The following is a 21305-nucleotide window of genomic DNA, read 5'->3' on the forward strand; positions in this document are numbered from 1 at the left end:
ATCGCCGGTATTTGGAGTCTTGGGAGAAGTGAGCGGTAGACTCTCTACCGACAAGACTCCTACCGACAAAAAAAGTCAGTAGATAAGAGCTTTATGGGCTAACGCGTGAATATAAAGCTCTTAACTACTGTGCTATAAAGTACACTAACACCCATAAACTACCTATGTACCCCTAAACCAAGGCCCCCCCACATCGCCGCCACTATAATAAAAAATTTTAACCCTTAATCTGCCGACCGGACACCGCCTTCACCTACATTATACTTATAAACCCCTACTCTGCTGCCCCTAACATTGCCGACCCCTATATTATATTTATTAACCCCTAATCTGCCCCCCCAATGTTGCCGCTACCTAACTACACTTATTAACCCCTAATCTGCTGACCATACCTCGCCGCCACTATAATAAATGTATTAACCCCTAAAACGCCGCACTCCTGCCTCGCAATCACTAGAATAAATAGTATTAACCCCTAATCTGCCCTCCCTAACATCGCCGCCACCTACCTACAATTATTAACCCCTAATCTCCCGCCCACACCGTTGCCGCTACTATAATAAAGTTATTAACCCCTAAACCTAACCCTAACACCCCCCTAACATAAATATAATTTAAATGAAACGAAATAATATTCCTAAAATTAACTAAATTAATCCTATTTTAAACGAAATACTTACCTATCAAATAAACCCTAATATAGCTACAATATAACTAATAATTACATTGTAGCTATTTTAGGATTTATATTTATTTTACAGGCAACTTTATATTTATTTTAACTAGGTACAATAGCTATTAAATAGTTAATTACTATTTAATAGCTACCTAGTTAAAATAAGTACAAAATTGCCTGTAAAATAAATCCTAACCTAAGTTACAAATACACCTAACACTACACTATCATTAAATTAATTAAATAAATTACCTACAACTAGCTAAATTAAAATACAATAAAAGAAACTATTCTATAATACAAAAAAACAAACACTAAATTACAAAAAATAAAAAAAGTTTAAACTAATTACACCTAATCTAAGCCCCCTAATAAAATAAAAAATCCCCCCAAAATAAAAAAATGCCCTACCCTATTCTAAACTACCAAAGTAATCAGCTCTATTACCAGCCCTTAAAAGGACTTTTTGCGGGGCATTGCCCCAAAGTAATCAGCTCTTTTACCTGAAAATAAAAAAACAATCCCCCCCAACATTACAATCCACCACCCACATACCCCTACTCTAACCCACCCAAACCCCCCTTAAAAAAACCTATCGCTAACCCCCTGAAGATCTCCCTACCTTGAGTCTTCTTCACCCAGCTGATCCGAATTCTTCATCCAAGGTGCGCAGAGGAGGTCCTTGATCTGGTAGAAGTGTTCATCCGGCGTCTTCAATCTTCATCCATCCGGAGCGGAGCAGAGCCATCTTCAAAGGAGCCGACGCGGAGCCATCCTCTTCAACCGATGACTTCCCGACGAATGAAGGTTCCTTTAAGGGACCTCATGCAAGATGGCGTCCCTTCAATTCCGATTGGCTGATAGAATTCTATCAGCCAATCGGAATTAAGGTAGAAAAAAATCTGATCCAATCAGCCAATCGTATTGAACTCGCATTCTATTGGCTGATCGGAACAGCCAATAGAATGCAAGTTCAATACGATTGGCTGATTGGATCAGCCAACCGGATTGAACTTCAATCTGATTGGCTGATTGCATCAGCCAATCAGATTTTTTCTACCTTAATTCCGATTGGCTGATAGAATTCTATGAGCCAATCGGAATTGAAGGGACGCCATCTTGGATGGCCTAGACGACTCTAGGTAGGGAGATCTTCAGGGGATTAACGATTTTTTTAAGGGGGGTTTGGGTGGGTTAGAGTAGGGGTATGTGGGTGGTGGATTGTAATGTTGGGGGGGTATTTTATTTTTATTTTCAGGTAAAAGAGCTGATTACTTTGGGGCAATTCCCCCGCAAAAAGCCCTTTTAAGGGCTGGTAATAGAGCTGATTACTTTGGTAGTTTAGAATAGGGTAGGGCATTTTTTTATTTTGGGGGGATTTTTTATTTTATTAGGGGGCTTAGATTAGGTATAATTAGTTTAAACTTCTTGTAATTCTTTTTTATTTTTTGTAATTTAGTGTTTGTTTGTTTTTTGTATTATAGAATATTTGTATTATAGAATAGTTTCTTTTATTGTATTTTAATTTAGCTAATTGTAGGTAATTTATTTAATTAATTTAATGATAGTGTAGTGTTAGGTGTATTTGTAACTTAGGTTAGGATTTATTTTACAGGTAATTTTGTACTTAATTTAGCTAGGTAGCTATTAAATAGTTATTAACTATTTAATAGCTATTGTATCTAGTTAAAATAAATACAAAGTTGCCTGTAAAATAAATAATAAAATAGCTACAATGTAATTATTAGTTATATTGAAGCTATATTAGGGTTTATTTGATAGGTAAGTATTTAGTTTTAAATAGGATTAATTTAGTTAATTTTAGGAATATTATTTTGTTTCATTTAAATTATATTTATGTTAGGTGGGTGTTAGGGTTAGAGTTAGGTTTAGGGGTTAATAACTTTATTATAGTAGCAGCGACGGTGCGGGCGGGAGATTAGGGGTTAATAATTGTAGGTAGGTAGGTGGCGATGTTAGGGAGGGCAGATTAGGGGTTAATACTATTTATTCTAGTGTTTGCGAGGCGGGAGTGCGGCGGTTTAGGGGTTAATACATTTATTATAGTGGCGGCGAGGTCCGGTCGGCAAATTAGGGGTTAATAAGTGTAGGTAAGGTAGCGGCGACGTTGGGGGGGGCAGATTAGGGGTTAATAAATATAATATAGGGGTCAGCGGTGTTAGGGGCAGCAGATTAGGGGTTCATAGGGATAATGAAGGTTGCGGCAGTGTCCGGAGCGGCAGATTAGGGGTTAATTATATAATGCAGGTGTCAGCGATAGCAGGGGTGGCAGATTAGGAGTTAATAAGTGTAAGGTTAATGGTGTTTAGACTCAGGGTTCATGTTAGGGTGTTAGGTGTAGACTTAGAGAGTGTTTCCCCATAGGAAACAATGGGGCTGCGTTAGGAGCAGAACGCTGCTTTTTTGCAGGTGTTAGGTTTTTTTTCAGCCCAAACTGCCCCATTGTTTCCTATGGGGATATCATGCACGAGCACGTTTTGCCAGCTTACCGTTACCGTAAGTAACGCTGGTATTGAGGGTTGAAGTGGAGCTAAATTAGGCTCAACGCTCCCTTTTCTGAGCCTAACGCAGCCCCTCAGACAACTCTAAATACCAGCGTTGTCTTAAGGGTGCGCTGGGGAAAAAAACAGCGTTAGCTACGCGGGTTTTTACTGACAAAACTCTAAATCTAGGCGATAGTTAATTGGACATTAAACTGCCATATTAGAGGAGGGGCTTTATTTAAAGGGGTGGGGTCTAGCACCAGTCAGAATTCACCCTCATTTTTCCTGTTTTTTTGCAAATGATTTTAACTGATAGATTTACATCATAGCTCTGAAAGTCATCAATTTTCATAACATTTTTAAGATTGTTCTCCCATGAGCTGTTGTTGCAGTTTGTGTTATATGTGGTGAGAAGAATAAATAAAGATAATAAAGACCTGATTTGAGTATACAAATTGGGACAGAAATATTCACACAGTGTCACACATTAAATGGTCTGGAGCAAAACGAAGGATGTATATGTATTTCAACAATGTAGTTCATACAAAAAAGCTAATTAATGATAAATGTTAATTTGTGAAACTAGTACAATATTGTGATCATTTTTACTGCTGAATAAAAAGCACATCTTTCTTTGTGTGATTTTTATTAAAGACTAATATGAAGGAGGTTTCTTTCAGAGCAAAACAGGAGAACTAGAAGGCCCAGAAGTAGATGGATTTGTTAAAGATATGATGGAGCTTGTGAAGGTGAGCTGTTTTCAACTGATTAATACAATCCATCAATACAGAGTCTTATAGGTCTGTGCATATGTACTGAATAAATAAACTAAGGCGATAAGTCTGAAAACAAGGTGAGTATACATAGATCTGTACGCAACTTAATCTATAAGAAAAAATGTCCAAGTCCCTCCATTAAATGAAGAATACACACATTTCTCTAGAGCATGTTATGCCAATCAGATTTTTTTAAGTGAAGTCAAAGTAAGAGGAAGAAAATGCGTCTAGGCATATGTTACATACACTGATTTTCACCAGTCGGGTAAATAGCCCAGATGGTCGGTGTGTTCTTTTTGCACTAATTAGAGTGTGCATTTCACATATTTTATTTACTAGATCTTCCTCCATTTCTTTTTTTCTCTCTTATTTTATGTACAATTTTTTTTTTTTACCTCATTGTGTCACATAGGTGGTTCATGACAGCTAGACCTTTGAAAATCTCTTTACCGTTGGTGTCATAGTATTGTAGTTATCATGCCTGGCCTGCTTTAAATAACGTTTAACTTGTTTAACATTCTTATTATAAAAAAGAAATAGGACAACTCAATTATAGCCTTTAAAGGGAATGTGTGCAGCTTATAGCAGTTATATTGTTTTATCTGAAAATAGTGTTACACAAGTATAGGCAATTATTTTTGGGGCTCCAGGCAATTATCCATTTTGCCACCCCTTGCAAAACCAACTCCTACTGTTGTTTAAATTGGTCCCATTTTAAGAAAGATTGGCTATAAATAGTTGATTTAAGGGCCATAAGGTTCATTTAATACTAGGTAAAATTAATTTCAGTCAGAAGATACATAACTAAATGAAGTTTGATCACTGTGTTTTGGATTTCTAGCACAGCTACTGAATACATAGAAACAATAATCTGTTGAAATATTTATTTGCATTTAAGCAGACCTTGCTTACCCTTAATAAGAAGAAAAAGGAATTGTAATGGTGCCTGGTAGCCAAACTAGATTGACATTATAAGGAAAGTCAGATGGTGTTGTGTCTGTAGTGCCAGGTGAGACTAGAAACGGTGCACTATATAAACACTGATAATATCACATTTGAGAAAACACCTTCATTTATCTTAGAGAGTAGTCATGTACAGAAGTAACACTGTCCCCCTACTACACGCCACCGCTAGCTCAGCTGTCAGCACTAAGGGGAGGCATAACCGCCAATACCCGCAATCAGTGTGTAAATATAGCTGGAATCTGCGTATGGCGTAGTGCGACCGGGGAGAGTGTACACATAAGACAAACAGATAGCACCATATCTTCACTCACCTGGGAAACTGACATACCTTAAATCCGTAGGATGCAGTCAGAAAACAAGCTGTATGGATCCGTGGTATGAACACTGAAGTGGCAACTCCAAAGCTTCCATATCACCAGCTTCACGGAGCTTGCTGTCATGTGACCTTTATGCAGCCAATTGAAAAACCATCACAAAGACGAGCCCTCCATGATGTCATCGGCGAATCCAAACATTCATTTTGCAGTTGTAGATCCATAGGCAAACCCAGGCTTTAGAACCCGAATGGATACCCCATAAATATAGAAAAAAGTTCCAAAGAAAGCCTCCAGGTATAGATAAAAAATATATATGTATGTTTATTGGATCATCACAGAAATAAAAAAGGAACACAGGAACAGAGGGAATCCCCTGCAGTAAAAAAGTCTGTCCGGTTTCAGTCTGGGACCATAATCATAGACTAATAGCAAACAGTTCTAGCAGCTATTTAAACACACACAACTGGTTCCTGATTGGTTAAAATCAAGTTAAGCAAGGAATTAACCCATTAATTAGCAGGTGTAATTCAAGGAGATCAATATAACTTTTGCAATGAGAAACAGTTATACAAGTACAAAGTAAAAAAATATATATAAGTGAGGAAATAAGGGAGATGTATTACATACCCAAAAAATCCCTGAAATTCTCTAGGAGGCGCTACAGGTGACAAAATGTGATGATAGATAACTAGATAAACATACAATGTGATAAATAGTGTATAAATAGCACAATGACTAGAAAATAGATATTATTATTCCTATTATGTTATATTATATTACCACAGGTGAATATATGGAAAAACAAGAGTCCAATGTAATGTCAGCTGAGATCCTAAATGCTGAACAAACGTGTTTGATTGTAGAAATGGTTCGGTAGGCAGCTCTCTAACAGCATACAATGATGGATGATCTGTAGTGAAGATAGAATAGATAGAGGCGACAATGGTGCAGATCAATGAGGAATCTCAAGGGTTACCAATAAGATATATACACAGGGTACTCACTTGTAGGAGAGACAATCAGTTATGCTTATAGGAGCAGACTGGATTTGTACAGCAGTCCAGCTAGCTGATCAAGGCCCCAACAAGCAACTCCAGGGTGCAGGGAATCAACAGGTCCAGATTATAGACCAAGAAAGGTGTACAAGCAGGATGGTAGAAATAGGGCAATTCACCCTATTAGTAGCGTAGCTCCAAGATATGATAGACACTTAAAAGTTGGTAAAATAAAAACAAATTTATTTAAAAATTGTAAAATACACAACTTCTTATGGTGCCAAATAAAATCTTGGATAAAAGGAGAAACAATGCAACGCGTTTCTCAGTAAAAACTGTTTCATCAGGCATGTTTCACATCAATACATTTAGTCCTTATATAGGGCTACGCTACTAAACAAACCCCTAAACACACCCCTCTCATAAACTATAGTACAACCAATCACAACCCTTCATTTGCAAACACCCCCTTGCTGCAGTGTTATTTAAACCTTGGATATATTAAAGACAAGTATATAGAATGTTTTTTCGACCATAGGGAAAAACCCTATACTTAGATCCTTTAAAAAAAATGGATGGGGGTCAATAAAGACAGGTATGACTGACGATGTATACTGCTAATTTGAACCCTATGTAAAGGAATTTTTAGGTGTATACTAGACGCTACGAAAGTCTGTGTACACATAACCAGTTAGGGGCAGTAACCTGACATCACAGCTACATAAATTAGTAACTCTGAGGCCAAGAAGGTCAGTATCAAGTGAAGCAATCCTCTTTGAACACCACAGCTGTCATTCTACAGCCGAGATCTGCCTGTTTTCGTTACAAAGGGTCTCACCTAGATGCTAAGCGGCATCACACAAGTATAAGCACTACACACTATAAACAATATATATCAGTTTGCACGAAGTATTGCATCCAGTAATAAACAAACTAACACTGTACTAAATGTATATGTATGTTTAGCTCTCTGTATGGAATTTCCATCAACATATGTTGGCACCAATAAACAATTTTAATTAACCAACAGAGCTATCCATACACGAGTACAGAATACTTGTAATATTGGACCAATACTGGAAATACGCCCAATCTGATTATCCCTACGAGCTGAGGTAAAACTTTTGAATCCACGTATATAAGTGGGTATCACTAATAACATAAGACGTGCTATACGGCCCTATAGATATCGCCTTATAATACAATTATATCCTCCTAACCCTGTAAGAGGCAGCTGATACCCCCCCTAGTATAATAAGTAAGGAGGTTATCCTATTCTATTTACCAATATTCAAGTGGTAAATAGCCAGCGGGGGCTATTACAGTTAGGGTCCTTTACATCCTAATAATATTATTATTCACACCACTCACACTGAGGACTGATACAACCATTGGTGGATTAGCTACACCTGATATATAATACAGGACCTCACAATAAAGGGTGACACCCGAGGTACTCTGTAGCACTCCACAATAGTGAAAATATTCTCCTCAGAATTTACCTAGAATATATAATTTGTTAACTCCTTTCCAGGAGAAACATTCCCACACCTCACACTGTTTGCCAATTTTAATGTGTTGTAAAGATTTTAACTTATAAAATAAAAGTTAAGTTTTAATTCACCCTCCTTTGGGCTTCTTTACCTATGGTAGCACTGGACTTAAACAGATTATTTGCTGGTGAGTGCTACTCAAGTACATCCTTGCAATTGCTTGTTGCAATTGATATTTGCTAGTTAGTCTTTCCCTATGTACAGCACCCAGTCCCTCCCAATACTATTGGTATCTCTCATACTCTGAGAAGAAATTCGAAAACTAGTGGGACACAGCATTAGTAGTGCCGTCGTCTTTTTCTTGCTTGTTTCTCAATTCTGCTACTGTGGTGACACAGCTTTCCAGACGACAGAGCACACATACATTTAATTAAATACTGTAACCAGACAAGGTTATTATTTATCAGTATTATTACAATTACTACAAGAGCCTAACAAACCTAGGTAATCGAACAACATCATGGCTGACTTTTTCGGCAAAGATAGATCAGATAGACACTCCAAAAGAGCTACTGATTTGGACAATATGTTCAAAACTAGTGCCACGGATGACTATAGTCCTATTGGATCACTAGAGACCCTACTAAAAGAGGTACACAAAAACATGTTTAAACAAGAAAAAGTGTGGTGGGACCAACAATTTTTTGACAAATACATCCAACAAAAATTAATCCCTAGAGGATTAAGAATCCAGTTATTCCCGGCTTTTGAATTTGAGAACCCAGTATTAACAGAAGATTGGGAAACAGCCCTATCAGAATGCTCGGTCAAACTTATGAACATCCTGATACGTCATGACAAAGAAAAATATGATAAACTAGAAACAACTATCCAAGAGCAATATACACAACTCAAAAAATACGAATTACAATCGGATTTTGAAAAGATGTTCAGAAAGAATTAGACCAATACATCAAAGAGTTACGAGATATGAAACAGGGCAAGCTTTTTAGAGATATTAATGACTATAAAGAGAAAAAGATATATAAGTGGAGAAGGAGAAACTTCTATAAAGGTACCCCCAGAAACAACCACCCTAATATAATCCAAAGTGATATTTCTGACACGGACGGGGAGGATAATATAGGCAATGACAACAACGGGGACACTCCAAGTACTTCTACTGCCACTTTTTCTTTACCAACAAGAAATAAGAGAAAGAATTTTTTAGAAGAAGGCACATCCGAAGAGGCAGAACCTCCAGAAGAGGCCAGAAGTTCAAACAAAAAACCAACCAGGTCAAGAGGCTACCCCAGAGGAACACCTCGGAGGGGCAGACAACATCAGAGAGCCCCGAGTCCATTCTCTCAGATGAGACTAAATCATTAAAAATTATAAACTTATCTGAGCACGTCTTATCTCCAGATCATATCTCTGTATTATCTAAAGGTCTATCTTTCTGCCCCACGGGACAACTCAACAAATTCGAAATAATCAAAGATATACAGCTGTATATACGAAAATTAAATTTAAAAAAATTCTTTGCAAAAAAATCGGACCCCACTCTGTCAGAAGCAGATAGGAGGAGCTTACAAGACTTGGAAAGCCTATTACAGGATAATGAGTCCCAATCCAAATCCTGGAGACGAAATTTGAAGGCTAGATCCACATTTGTACCTAAATATAATCTATCCACTCAATTGGAAATTTACAACCAATTGGTCTGTGAAGAAATCTCACAATTAAAAATGGGATATCCGGAACAGAACCTCACAAGAACTGAAAAATTGGCTCTCAAAGAAATTCAGACGTGGGACGACATAATAATAAGGGAAGCGGATAAGGGAGGCAATATTGTCCTCTGGCCTTTACCGATGTACCTGAAACAAGTAGAGAAACAACTAAAAAACCGACAATGCTACCAAAAACTATTTAATAATCCAATTGAAACATACAGTAAGATTTATAACAACATAATCAAAGAAGGCAGTAGCAGAGGAATCATAGATACTGATGAAGTAAAGTTTCTAACAGTCAGACACCCCAAAATCGCTACCTTTTATCTCATCCCCAAGGTTCACAAAAATATCACCAATCCGCCCGGTAGGCCCATTGTCTCTGGCAACGAATGTCTATCAGAAAATGCCAGTCGATATGTGGACCACAGACTGAGAGAATTTGTGGAGGCCCTTCCCTCCTATGTCAAAGACACCATGGAGGTATTACAAAGACTGGACAATAGCAATGCCCGAAAAGAAACCTGGCTTGTCACAGCGGACGTTGAGTCCCTGTACACCTCCATAGAACATGATAAGGGACTCAGGGCTGTTCAGTTCTTTCTCAACCAAGGCTCCTCGGAAGAGGAGGATCACGATCTGTTCATCCTAAAACTATTGGAATTTGTCCTCAAATACAATTTCTTCACCTTTGCCAACCAGTTTTACCTACAAGTCCAAGGTACGGCGATGGGCACGGCCTGTGCCCCTACCTACGCCAATTTGTTCTTAGGTTTCTGGGAAAAACATGTGGTATTCAATGACAAGCACTCTACCGAAACAGACAAAATACCTTTCTGGATTCGGTACATAGATGACATTCTGTTCATGTGGGAAGGGAGTAAGGAAGTATTAGAGAGTTTCCTCCACAATCTCAATCAGAATGATCTAAACATCAAGTTAACTTACAAAATGAGCCAAAAAGAGATAGATTTCCTAGATCTCACAATCTTCAAAGATCAGGAGGGAAGAATACAAACTAACCTCTACAGAAAAGAAACAGCAACTAATAGCTTGTTGCATAACAGCAGCTCTCACGCCCCCGGAACCACCAAATCGCTACCAGTCGGGGAATTTCTGAGGATAAGAAGGAATTGTAGCAATATACATCTTTTCAAAGAGCAATCCAGAATTCTGGAGCAACGACTAGAGGACAGAGGTTACAGTAAAAGAAATATCAAAAGAGCCAAAAATAGGGCAATCCATACCAACCGAACAGAACTACTCCATAAAAAGTCCAAAAGAAAGGATGAACAAACCAGACTAATTCTAACTTATACTCCACAAGTGCAAGCTGTAAATGAAATACTGAACAAACACTGGCACATTCTCACTTTAGATCCAGATCTGAAGCCAATTGTAGGAGAAAAGATCCAAATAGGATACAGGAGAACCCAGAACATAAAAGATAAGGTATCCCGTAGCCACTACCAAGTAGGGAAAACCAGGACTGCCATTCGGGCAGGTTCGTTCCCGTGCGGCACCTGCTCCTCTTGTAAATATATCCGCAGAACGGACATGATTCAAGATAGGTTTGGCCATACACACAAAATCAAGAATTACATCAGCTGCACAACGGAAAATATAATATATGCATTATCCTGCAGCTGCTCCAAGATCTATGTTGGAATGACCAGCCGCCAGCTCAAAGTCAGACTACAGGAGCATGTAAGGAACATTAAAAATGCCGCCAAGGACCTTGAAGATGGAAAAACCATAACCTCAGTGGCCCTACATTTCTTTAAACGCCATTCTTCCAATCCAGGAGAGCTAAAGTGCCAAGGAATAGAAAAAATATCCTTAGGCATAAGAGGGGGCAACACAGAACAGGCCCTGTTAAGAGCAGAGTGTAGATGGATATATCTGCTAGACAGCGTGTATCCTAAGGGATTAAACGAACAAAACAACTATTATTGTTTTCTGTAAAAACTAATAAACTCCGAGACTAATAAGTACTTTGTGGAGAGACAATAAAATACATCCAAATAGGACACCCTAGGATGTGAAAATAAGATACAACCCCACCAGGATCCCAAAAGGGAAAGCCTGAGCAGGATATATAATACAACTAATATAACTTCATACCATTCCCTATACGGTTCGAGTAAAATGGAGTACCAACCACTAGAAACCATATAGGAAAGGGACCATTAAATCGCAGAGTAATATACAAGGGGAACCACAAATGAACAGGCTCCACTTATCTCTTTCATCACTTGATTTACCAACAAATAACTAATCCCAAACCTGTTAAAAATCCACTTTTTCCTCATGTTTTTACAGCAATGTAAAAGGTGCACTTTTTAATTTAATAGCACACCCTATAACGTAAGCACACCCATGACACAAATATTAAATATCTCTACAAGTCTGAGAAGCTCACATTTAGACAGATTTGTTATATTTCTCTATTAAAATTATTTGGATAACCCAGGACATTTTGGTAACTGGGCCCACATTCGCACATAACCACACACTGCCTCATTCACAATTTTGTTCTGGGACCGAGAATCTAATGAGATCAAATAATGAGATACTAAATCCAGTGATCCACGTTTGGCACCAACTTTTATTATCACTATTTTCATTGTCTGTTCACCCGTTTTTTTCATTTTCTCACACGAAATCACTATGTGGAACAGGAGGACATCCTGATCTAATCCACACAACATGGCCTTGCACTCTGTCTCCCCTCTAATCACACTTGTCATTTATGACCACACAGTAAATCATGAAAAAAGTGTCAATTCTGTTCATTTTTTATTAATTTCGATTTTGGTTGCGATTAAATTACTATTAGATCCTCCAACAGGCATAACGGCCCATTTGGGAGATGTCCACTCCGGTACTCCAATGATCTTCGTATATCCGCTGCAGAATCCCACCTCAATTAAGTACACAACCCCCGTTACGTGCCTAAGGTATTACAATCTGGCACTATGAATTAACAGACAACCACCCAATAAGCGATGACAGAAATGGCGAACCCTTTACACACCCTCTTCTCCTACAAACTCTATAGGAGAAACAGGGAACCAATCAATTCAGCCGATGAGGGAGTAACTCCCACCGGTCAGCCAATAAAAAGCCCCGAGTTCGGCGGGCGCCCCACCTTTGACAAAGCCTTTGTGGCGAAACATGTCAGGGCAGTTGGAGAACTTTTCTCCTTTTTAACTTATAACAAACAGTGTGATTTGGTGTATGGATGTGTAACTAGAATATAATTTAAAATGGTATATGTGTGAGAGAGTGTATGCACCCGAGACCTTCCAGCTATATACAAGCTGCTAATTATTTGTACCGGCACCTTATCTATGGCTATCGCTTATAATAGACTCACTACGAATTAATATATTAGGGCAAAAGAACTTTACAGCTACCGCAACCTAGAATATCTAGTGATCTATTTATTTACATTATAAGTGGGGAGACCTAACGGCTATATTAATTTCATTACCGAGGCACAAATTACCGTTCTGCTACTCCCTCAATGGTAACCATAGATAGCCTTCCGGTTATATAAGATATATACTCACAAACCAGCATATAATACTTACGGTGGAGATATATTAAATCTAATCAGGTGATCAATATATGCAGTTAAAGACAGCATTCACTGACGATATATACCGCTAATTTGAACCTTATGTAAAGGAATCTATAGATGTATCTTTGATGTTACGAAAATAACTGAGACCTTCTAGCTATACACAGGTTGCTAAAAATTTGTACTTGCACTTTACAAACCGCTATCACTAACAATAGATACACTATGAATTAATACACCAGGGTATAAGGGCCTCACAGCTACCGTAATCCAGAATATCTAGTGATCTATTTATTCACATTAAAACGGGGGAGGCCTAACGAAATATTGATTTTATTTAGCCCTCCGGTGAAATAAGCTATATACTCCGAGATTAGCATATAATATTTACCTAGGAGATATATTAGATCTGAACTGGGGGTCAATAAAGACAGGTATGACTGACGATGTATACTGCTAATTTGAACCCTATGTAAAGGAATTTTTAGGTGTATACTAGACGCTACGAAAGTCTGTGTACACATAACCAGTTAGGGGCAGTAACCTGACATCACAGCTACATAAATTAGTAACTCTGAGACCAAGAAGGTCAGTATCAAGTGAAGCAATCCTCTTTGAACACCACAGCTGTCATTCTACAGCCGAGATCTGCCTGTTTTCGTTACAAAGGGTCTCACCTAGATGCTAAGCGGCATCACACAAGTATAAGCACTACACACTATAAACAATATATATCAGTTTGCACGAAGTATTGCATCCAGTAATAAACAAACTAACACTGTACTAAATGTATATGTATGTTTAGCTCTCTGTATGGAATTTCCATCAACATATGTTGGCACCAATAAACAATTTTAATTAACCAACAGAGCTATCCATACACGAGTACAGAATACTTGTAATATTGGACCAATACTGGAAATACGCCCAATCTGATTATCCCTACGAGCTGAGGTAAAACTTTTGAACCCACGTATATAAGTGGGTATCACTAATAACATAAGACGTGCTATACGGCCCTATAGATATCGCCTTATAATACAATTATATCCTCCTAACCCTGTAAGAGGCAGCTGATACCCCCCTAGTATAATAAGTAAGGAGGTTATCCTATTCTATTTACCAATATTCAAGTGGTAAATAGCCAGCGGGGGCTATTACAGTTAGGGTCCTTTACATCCTAATAATATTATTATTCACACCACTCACACTGAGGACTGATACAACCATTGGTGGATTAGCTACACCTGATATATAATACAGGACCTCACACTAAAGGGTGACACCCGAGGTACTCTGTAGCACTCCACAATAGTGAAAATATTCTCCTCAGAATTTACCTAGAATATATAATTTGTTAACTCCTTTCCAGGAGAAACATTCCCACACCTCACACTGTTTGCCAATTTTAATGTGTTGTAAAGATTTTAACTTATAAAATAAAAGTTAAGTTTTAATTCACCCTCCTTTGGGCTTCTTTACCTATGGTAGCACTGGACTTAAACAGATTATTTGCTGGTGAGTGCTACTCAAGTACATCCTTGCAATTGCTTGTTGCAATTGATATTTGATATATACATATGACTCAGGGAGAGAGCCTAGGAGGTATCCACACAAAGATTTACTTTTGAAACCAAAAGGTACCAAACTTCTGAGTTTGAAAATCCAGTAGACTTCCTGCCTACAAAGTATTGGAAATTTTTCTCCTCCACTATGGGGGTCTAGTAATTTGCTTGATGGCTTGCCATCTAAAGGTTTTAACATGTTTTAAACATTTTTTTAGTGTTGTTCATAAAATGTTTAGACAAAGACACTCTTTCTCCTGAAATATAGGAAATATGCTCCCTGATCCTGGTATAAACTTGCCTAGTTGTCCTTCCTATGTACTGTTTTAGACATTGGTTACACTCCACTAGTTAATGGTAAATGTGCTCCTACAATTGACACACCCTTTGGTACTAAACTCCTCCCCAGTAGCACGTGATTTAAATACAGTGTGCACATTAATATGGTCACAAGAAGTACATACTCTTCTTCCACATCTATATGTGCCATTGAATCTCAACCATGAGCTAGCTGAGTTGTTTTTTGTTTTAAGCATACTGGGAGCCAGGATATTTCCCAGAGTGACATTCCTTTAGGGTATATAAGAGCATCCCTTCTCTACTGTTTTTCTAAGTTTCTTGTCTCTCATAAGAATGGGAAGGTTCCTCTTGATCACCTGGCATACCTACTCATATTGGTTGGAGTAAGAGGTAATAAACTTTGGTCTGGATTGGTCATAAGCAGTACCATCCACTCTAGTATCTGTATTGCAAGCTAGAAGGTATGCCCTGTTCATTTTCTGCACTTCAAAAAAGGCTTTGTCGACAGTTTTTCTAGGATAACCTCTTTTAGTCATCCGGTTTCTCAGGTCTCTGCTCTCCTCATAGAAGGCTCCATCAAGTGTACAATTGCGTTTTGCTCTAAGAAATTTACTTTTTTCTATGCTCTTAAACAGGTGGCATGGGTGACAATTATGGGCATGTAGCAAACTGTTCCCCCGAGATGGGCTTCTTATAGAGAGCAGAGACTACAAGACCAGTGGATACATCCCCCTAAGTCATACATCAAGGAAATGTATTACCTCCTGTTGCCATTCAAATTTAAAATTTAAACCTACAGAAGACACCCCAACAGGAGAAATAATCAAACAGTATCTAATACAACTGACCCTAATAAAAAGGTGACTGTCTCCGACTCTGAAGTTGAAAATACTGAGGAGGAACATTTTGCCTCAAGTTTTGATGGGGCCACTACTGTGGAGGGGAATTCTAAGGCAGATGAGATACCTTGAAACGTAGGGTCAAGTACCTCAGGGGGCACTAACAAGGATATTCTTAAAGGCCAAAATTTTCAGGAAGCAAGACCTAAGATGAATAGACCCCAAGACCACCTAGAATTATTACCGCCCTCTAACCCCAAGCCTAAGGTGCTACATAATAAACAAAAATCTAATCATAAACAGCAGGTTTTTTACGGGGCCCACAAGCAATTCTAGTACCTGTAGAGAAGATGGGGCAGAGGGCAGATCCAACCAAGGTATACTTTGGGAGGGACATACCAAAAGATAAAGAAAAACCAATGAACATGTCATTAATATTTCCACACATAACCTGACTGAAATGGAACAAAAAGTGCTTAACTATGGATTGGGTTTTGTTCCCTCTAGAAAGTTTGACCTATTACAGATGATAGTGAACGTCGGCAAGTGAGAGACTTGATGTTAAGGAATTTCTTCTTGGAAGAAAATAATAGTACTAAATATTGTGAAAATCCAACTATGTTAGGGATTGATGCCCAGGGGGCCTTACATTTCTCTGATACATGTGCTGGTTTGGCCTTAGAGGAATTGCATAATGAAGGTTGTGACACTGATGACTCCCTGGTCACTAATATCAGACCAAGAATTAGAAATATGTCATCTTTTTACCCATTACATGCTAGGGGGAGGCCCTGGAGGTGTTCCATTCTAGGGTCGTAGAGGATCTTACTGATCTGTCCAGAAATTGTGAGGGGACCCTAAATAATCTATCCTTAAAAAATTAGAGGCATTACTTTGCCTACAAAAAAATGAAGATATAGTGGTCAGACAATCTGAAAATGGTGGGAGTGTGGTGGTAATGAATTGGTCTGATTACGTAGAAGAAGCCATGAGACAGCTTGGAGATACGTATACCTACTTACCCTTATCTAAAGACCCCACTGCCGCTTTTAGTAGAGAACTTGCACACCTTCTGGATGATGAGGTGGAGGGTGGGCTCATGGATAAATCTATGGCTGATCTTTTAAAGGTCAGTGACCAGGTGACTCCCATCTTCCATCACCTCCCGAAGGTGCACAAGAGTCTCACTAATGTTAAAGGAAGACCGATTGTTGCAGGTATTGGTTCATTTCTTGAACTCCTGTCCAAATGGGTCGACCACTATCTTCAACCGCTCGTTCAAAGACTTCCCAGTTACATCAGGGATACAACTCAGACGTTACAGGTAGTAGAATCGGTAGTTTGGATGGAGGGGTACAGTTGGCTAACAGTTAATGTTGTTTCACTGTACTCCTCCATCCCACATATACATGGTTTGGCGGCTGTCAATTTATTTTTGGATTTGTATACTGATTTGACCAATAAAGCTAGGGCTCTTATTGTCAGAATTGTTAGGTTCCTACTTAAAGGCACATTATACACTCATTTTTTCTTTGCATAAATGTTTTGTAGATGATCTATTTATATAGCCCATAAAGTTTTTTTTTAAAAATAAATGTATAGTTTTGCTTATTTTTAAAAAACATTGCTCTGATTTTCAGACTCCTAACCAAGCCCCAAAGTTTTATGTGAATACTGTCAGCTACCTTCTCCAGCTTGCTGCTGTTTGTGTAAAGGGTCTTTTCATATGCAAAAGAAGGGGGGGGGGAGTGTCTTATTTGCCACTTGCAGTGGGCTTTCCAGCTACCTTTTCAACAGAGCCAAACTGACAGCTTCTAAGTAAGTTTTTAAACAGTTTTATACTGGATTTTTATATCGGTATCTGTGCATCTTATTCTTTATAGTAGTGTCTATTACATGCAGTTATATGAAAATGAGTGTATACTGTCCCTTTAAACACAACTTTTTTATGTGCCAGGGTTGCTGCTACCTCCAGAGACGTGGGACCGTGATGGGAGCAAAATTTGCTCCCTCCTACGCCAACCTGTTTATGGGGTGGTGGGAAAGGGCCCATGTTTATGGAGGTACTGGCATTCCCTCGCCATTTGTCATCAAATATGATACATTAATGACCTGCTCTTTGTATGATCTTCTGACCTTAGCAAGGCTGCAGAGATTGTGGATCTTTTAAACAAGAACAATGTAGATTTAAGCTTTACATTTGAATGGCAACAGGAGGTAATACTTTTTCTTGATGTATCACTTAAGGGGGATGTATCCACTGGTTGTGTAGTCTCTGCTCTCTATAGGAAGCCCATCTCGGGAAACAGTTTGCTACATGCCCGTAGTTGTCATCCTCGACATGTGTTTTAGGACATAGCAAAAAGTCAATTTTTTAGAGCAAAACGCAATTGTACACTTGATGGAGCCTTTTATGAGGAGAGCAGAGACCTGAGAAACCGGATGACTAAAAGCGGTTATCCTAGAAAAAAAGGTGACAAAGCCTATTTTGAAGTGCAGAAAATGAACAGGGAATACCTTCTAGCTTGCAATACAGATGCTTGAGTGGATGGTACTGCTTATGACCAATCCAGACCAAAGTTTATTACCTCTTACTCCAACCAATATGATCAAGTATTCCAGGTGATCAAGAGGAACCTTCCCATTCTTATGAGAGACAAGAAACTTAGAAAAATAGTAGAGAAGGGATTCTCTTATATACCCAAAAGGAATGTCACTCTGGGAAATATTCTGGCTCCCAGTATGCTTAAAACAAACAAAAACTCAGCTAGCTCATGATTGAGATTCAATGGCACATATAGATGTGGAAGAAGAGTATGTACTTCTTGTGACCATATTAATGTGCACACTGAATTTAAATCACATGCTACTGGGGAGGAGTTTAGTACCAAAGGGTGTGTCAATTGTAGGAGCTCATTTACCATCTACCTAGTGGAGTGTACCCAATGTCTAAAACAGTACATAGGAAGGACGACTAGGCAAGTTGGTACCCGGATCAGGGAGCATTTTTTCTATATTTCAGGAGAAAGAGCATGCTCGACTTTGTCTAAACATTTTATTGAACAACACCAAAAAAATGTTAAAACCTTTAGATGGCAAATTACTAGACACCCTAGGGGAGGAGACAAATTTCCAATGCTTTGTAGGCAAGAAGCCTACTAGATTTTCAAACTCAGAAGTTTGGTACCTTTTGGTTTCAACTCTGAGTTTGATATCATACATTTTTGGCAAAAGTAAATCTAGTGTGGATACCTCCTAGGCTTTCTCCCTAAGTCATATGTATATATTTTTCCTCTTTCGTTTCATACTAAGTGTCTCTGTTTTAAGTTTGTGCTTTGACATGAGCTGGCTTATGTATATATATATATATATATATATATATATATATATATATATATATATATATATATATGCTTAACCTTCTTAATGTTTGTTTTGATGGTTAGTTTGATTAGGGCATACTCACCACTACATTACATTGCCTAGCCATAAGGATCCGTGTGTATTAATCTTAAGGGGTCCCTCAGTGACATCAAGTAATTCTGACATTAGGGGTTCCGTAAAAGACATGCACCTCATATTGATACTATTTGTGACACATTTAAGTTATAATGAAGTTATGATGACCCTATTTACACCATTATGCACTCAATATTGATATCATATTTGTCTCCTTTTGGGGTATTAATATTTTCAGGTGTTGCATATTGTTTACACAAATAAGATACTATATAGACAGAGGTAATATTGACTATAAATGCCTTTTTCTTAACATTTACTTATGTTTGTAGTGGCGTTATCATTTCACCTAATTGAATTGATATGGAGTTTTAAAATTACCTAATCTTGCTTAGTGTATTTTTCTTTATTGAATATTGATGTCCTTATAGACACTGTGTTCTTTAATAATACATCTAGATTTGGTTTAAATTTTCTAATATGCTCCTGTTTATGCTAAGACTTGATGTTCATGTTATATAGATGTTCTTACTTTGTACTTGTATAAATGTTTCCCATTGCAAAAGCTATATTGATCTCCTTGAATTACACCTGTTAATTAATGGGTTAATCCCTTGCTTAACTTGATTTTAACCAATCAGGAACCAGTTGTGTGTGTTTAAATAGCTGCCACAACTGTTTGCTATTAGTATATGATTACGGTCCCAGACCGAGACCGGTCAGGCGTTTTTTACTGCAGGGGTTTCCCTCTGTTCCTGTTTTATTTCTTTGATGATCCAATAAAGATACCTTTTTTCCTTGCTTACCCTTGTCATACCTCATGATGTCCTAACTGAGGCTCTGCTGTGACTTGCATATGGTATATTGTCTCTCATTGTGGCTGACAGCGTCACAAGCAAATAGAGAGAAGAGGAAAGCTAGAAAGCTAGAGAAAATGCAGTGTGTAGCTGCCAAACATATATATGTGGTAATGACCACTAAAAGCTAAATACAAGACTTTACAGATTATCTGGGAAAGTACAGTTGACAAGGTTTAGAGATAAGTCTGCAAAATGTATTTGAGGTGGAGTAGAAGAATAAAGACCTGGTTTTTTTATGTTGAAATATTTTATTAGATTTTTACAAACACAATTACACTTGTATTAAGAGCATATTGAAAAAGTGCCCAAACCACAGTTTGCCAATACTTATCCATTTTACCCTGTCAGACAAATAATCATGTTAATAGTAAATAATACCATAGGAGACAAGGAAAACTTTAACAGGTTAGCTAATACAATGATTGTGGTTACGTGGTAGCTAGGTCAGTGTTGGTAATAACAACCATACTAATTTGTCAAATTGAAGACTGATGTTAACATTGTTAAATCAAACAAAAAAGAAATAGGATTAAAAGATTGGAGGAAAATAGGAGAGGAAGAAACCGGAGAAGAATGAAGAAGTGAAAAGGAACAAGGATTTTGGATTATAGTCAATTCAACAGATGTGCTGAACCTTCCTTAAAGAGGGCAAAAAAAAGTATTTTGAACAGTCGTAATAGAATTTGAAATATATAGATATATCCGTGTTCATCATTATACTATGCAGAGTCATATATAATTCAATAAAACCATATCTTGTGAAAATGTTCTAGTGAATTTTGAATAACTGCTGCTTGTGCAGACATATTATAAACGTAGTTCTGTTTTTTTTAATTGGAAAATATGAAGAGACTCAGAGGCCTGTTCATCAAATATCTTTGAGGAAAAAAGTTTGGAGATCCACATCTGTGGATAAGATTTAAATAGGAATGAAAACATTGTGTGCTATATGTATCATTTATATATGTTATTTAGCTTCTACCAAAATATACATAAATATATACAGGTAGCCCTCAGTTTACGCTGGGGTTAGGTTCCAGAATGAATGGTTGTAAATCGAAACCGTTGTAAATTGAAACCCAGTTTATAATGTAAGTCAATGGGAAGTGAGGGAGATAGGTTCCAGGCCCCTCAAAATTGTCATAAGTAACACCTAATACATTATTTTTTAAAGCTTTTAAATGCTAAACAGCATTATAAATCTAATAAAATAATCACATAACACAGAATATA

General features: G+C 37.8%; 1 protein-coding gene across 1 annotated transcript in view; it reads left to right on the forward strand.

Moving 5' to 3' along the window:
• SCGN (secretagogin, EF-hand calcium binding protein) overlaps positions 1-21305 on the forward strand; it is a 193963-nt gene that overhangs the window by 164509 nt on the left and 8149 nt on the right. Inside the window, exon 10 of the mRNA XM_053713113.1 lies at positions 3861-3929. Coding sequence (XP_053569088.1) covers positions 3861-3929 — 69 coding nt within the window. The remainder of the gene's footprint in view (positions 1-3860; positions 3930-21305) is intronic.

This window comes from Bombina bombina, chromosome 5 (genome assembly GCF_027579735.1).
Source record: "Bombina bombina isolate aBomBom1 chromosome 5, aBomBom1.pri, whole genome shotgun sequence".
Lineage (NCBI taxonomy): Eukaryota > Metazoa > Chordata > Amphibia > Anura > Bombinatoridae > Bombina > Bombina bombina.